This window comes from Octopus bimaculoides, chromosome 5 (genome assembly GCF_001194135.2).
Source record: "Octopus bimaculoides isolate UCB-OBI-ISO-001 chromosome 5, ASM119413v2, whole genome shotgun sequence".
NCBI classification, from domain to species: domain Eukaryota; kingdom Metazoa; phylum Mollusca; class Cephalopoda; order Octopoda; family Octopodidae; genus Octopus; species Octopus bimaculoides.
In genome coordinates, this window is record NC_068985.1 from 109,199,432 (window position 1) to 109,202,803 (window position 3,372).

At 35.2% G+C, this 3,372-nt stretch overlaps 1 protein-coding gene across 1 annotated transcript in view; it reads right to left on the bottom strand.

Annotated features, from left to right (window-relative positions):
- Nucleotides 1-3,372, bottom strand: part of LOC106869778 (S-crystallin 3) — a 23,146-nt gene that overhangs the window by 19,210 nt on the left and 564 nt on the right. Inside the window, exon 2 of the mRNA XM_014915641.2 lies at nucleotides 679-774. Coding sequence (XP_014771127.1) covers nucleotides 679-774 — 96 coding nt within the window. The remainder of the gene's footprint in view (nucleotides 1-678; nucleotides 775-3,372) is intronic.

Below are 3,372 nucleotides of genomic sequence, written 5' to 3' on the forward strand. Positions count from 1 at the left end.
GTTTGTGTTTTTAAACGGAATGTATTTTTTCTGATGTTATATCTGTTCCTGAATGATGTGTAAAGAAATTTTGATTTAAGCATCTTAATGAATTCTTTATACTGAAATATATATTGAAGAAGATAAATATGTTCTTTTGAATTTATACGTTTTTGCGTCGGAACTCCTTTATTATTATTAATATAACCAAAAGGATCGATTCTTGAAGAGTCTGCATATCTTCACTGTCGTTTTTTTCTGCTATTTAGGTGATGATTTTTTAAGTTAGCTTACCAATTATTTTTGTTGGTAGTTAATTTATAATATATTGTTATATATATATATATGTGTGTGTGTGTTTGTGTGTGTGTGTATGTTTGTATGTATGTATGTATGTATATGTGTGTGTTTGTTCATGTATGTGTGCATGTGCCTGTGGTTGCGCGCGCGCGCGTACGTCGATCTTTCGCTCAACTTCTGTCTGCCAAATTTAGTCATAAGGCGTTGGTCAGGCCGGCAGTCAAAGTAACAGTCACCTGCCTAAGATGCCGTACAGTGCAGTAGGATGGGTCCCCGAAACAACAGAGTGACAAAGCGAGATTCTTAACCACACAGCGATGCCTACGATCATTTTAAACAATATTTCCTGCATACGTTACGAAATATTTAGAGTCAACTTTACCAATTGCTTATACTTACCAAATTCTCTGGACAGATATCTAGCAATAGCCATACTCTGGGGTATTTGATGTCTGTTGTCAATCTCCAACATTGGCAGCATGGAACATGGCATTTCTTAAAAAGAAAATATAGTCGCTTTGTTAGTTGCTTTAATTTGCAATTCATAAACATCATAGAATGTCAGAAATGTGTCTACTTTATGTATGACAGTTTACGCCATTTGCAATTTCGAATATAAAGAGCTTTCATTTGCATGAGTACTTTCGAGTTTTAGTTTTATAGTTGTGTTTGTGCATTAATTTCTGTACGGTAATACATGGCATACACCTTTTATCTTTCTGTTATGGTTTACTTGTTTCAGTCATTGGACTGTGGCCATACTGGGGCACCTCATTGAAAGGTTTTTCTTTTTTCTCTAACGACTCGGTTCTGGTGGTTATATTTTAAAGTCTGGCACCGATTTTATTCATCACTTTAACCGGACCGCGATGTTACGGGGACGTAAGCGACCCAATGGCCAACATTAGTTGTCAGGGGGTGATGAGAAACAGACAAACACAAATATACTCACATGCATGCATACATACATACATACATATCTATATACATGCATACATACATACATACATACATACATACATACACACATAGACACATACATACACACAAGAATGCATGCAAACTTTTATATAAGTATTATGTATACATGTATATACCCGCGCATACGTATACACACAGGCTCACACATACACACCTACGCGCGCGCGCGCAGCAATCTTCTTTCAGTTTCCGCGTACAAAATACACTCACAAAGTTTTGGTTGGTCTGGGGCTGTGTTAGAAGACACTTCCCCAAGGTGCCATTCAGTGGGACTGAACCCGGACGAATGCGGTGCGGTCGGGGAGCAAACTTCCATCATACGCCACTAAATATGTTTGCAGGATTAATTATATCAATATCACTCTCAAGCGTTCGCAAGCACTAATGAACATGAGGACAATACAAAGAAAAATAATGACTTTTTGCCAAACTATTTGAAAGTAAAAGGTGTAAATAGGTAAACTTGTGACAGTAGCGATGAAAAGAAAAGTGGTTCTATAACGTAGATACATTAAATGTAAAATATTTATTGCATGCTATAACAGTAGCTACATAGAATTGTTTAATGATGAGATTAATGAAACTTAAGTATGATTCAATGAAATTTAAGAATAGATTGTTTTAGTTTTATTAATTTAATTCGTTTATATATTTTGTTTCCCTTAATGAGTTGTACATAAAATTTACATTGTTTTTCTTTTCTGTTTTTCCTTGAAGACAAGCCTTTCGGAAAATATATCTTATTTATTTGCTTTCTTCTCAGAAATTCAATAAATAAATAACAATTGACCCCACAAATATACAAAACATAATTAAAAGTTTGTAATTCGGTGATTTATCATTACAGATATATCGCTACGTTATTAAAACATTTACAATTTAGCTTGGAAATGTAGTTTGCGCTCGTTATCATAAACGAAAATGCCATGATAGCTAAGTAAAAGAAAGAAAACTCATGGAAGCTATACGTATGTGTGTATATGTGTATGTTTTCGTGTGCGCATGAGCGCACGTGTTTGTGTCTGCATGTTTATGAAACACATACACATATATATATGGACGTTTATTTGTATGTATGTACGTCCACTTGTATATCATACTTCATGTACATACGTCACGAAAAGCAAATTTAGTGTGGTATTTTTCCAGAGACGCTATTTCTTATGGACGTTGTGTGTTTAAAAATACAATCTCTATAACGGAGGTGACGGCGGTTGGTTAGAATGCTAGATAAGCATTACTGCCACGTTCGGCGTTGTCAGTAGCATGAACTTACATCCAACAACTTGAGCCTTTGCTACCGATATGGGATAACAGTGAATGGACAATCACCGGTGTTGCGAGCAGCCATCCAGCTCAAAAACAAATCTGTTATATGCAATAGACCCGAAATATTATTAAAGCTACAAAGACGATTTTCGTTTTATTTATGCACATCACGTCCATAACATCATCTCTTAGGAAGAGTTTTGCATTGTAAATTTGCTCTTTCTAATATATCTAGATTAAGTATGATACTCACATGTCTATTTTGATCTAATAAAGTTTTGTTCATATATCGGACACACACATAAACACGCATGTACACATGCATGTGCGTTTGTGTGTGTGTGTGTGTGTGAATGCTTGTGTGTGTGTGTGTGTGTGTGTGTGTGCGTGTGCGTGTGAGTGTGCGTTGGGTGCGAACATTTCGTATACTGAGTTCTTGTGGTTCTAAATTGTCCACCATTGGAATTCTAGCTCATGTAGAGTGAAGTCTGTTTAGGAACTTATTGGTTTCTTGAATCATGTGAGTTTTTTTTTTTTTCCTTTTTCTTTTTGGAGCTAGTATACCGTTCATTGATATTGTACTTCATTGTGATTCTCCTCCTTACGGGAAAAGTTTATACTTGTCTAGGAGTTTCTTGTTTATAACGTTTCTATGGCATATTTATAATTATATATAAATAATAGTAAAATAAGGATTCAGATAGAATCGGGTACTTGAAAAGATATGCACCAGGTAGAGTTGGATAAATCTATGGTTCCGGCCTAGTATTAAATAGAATATTCTGATTGCGTTCACAGAGAAAACTAACCCTATGAGTATTTAGCGCCTATCTATCTATATAT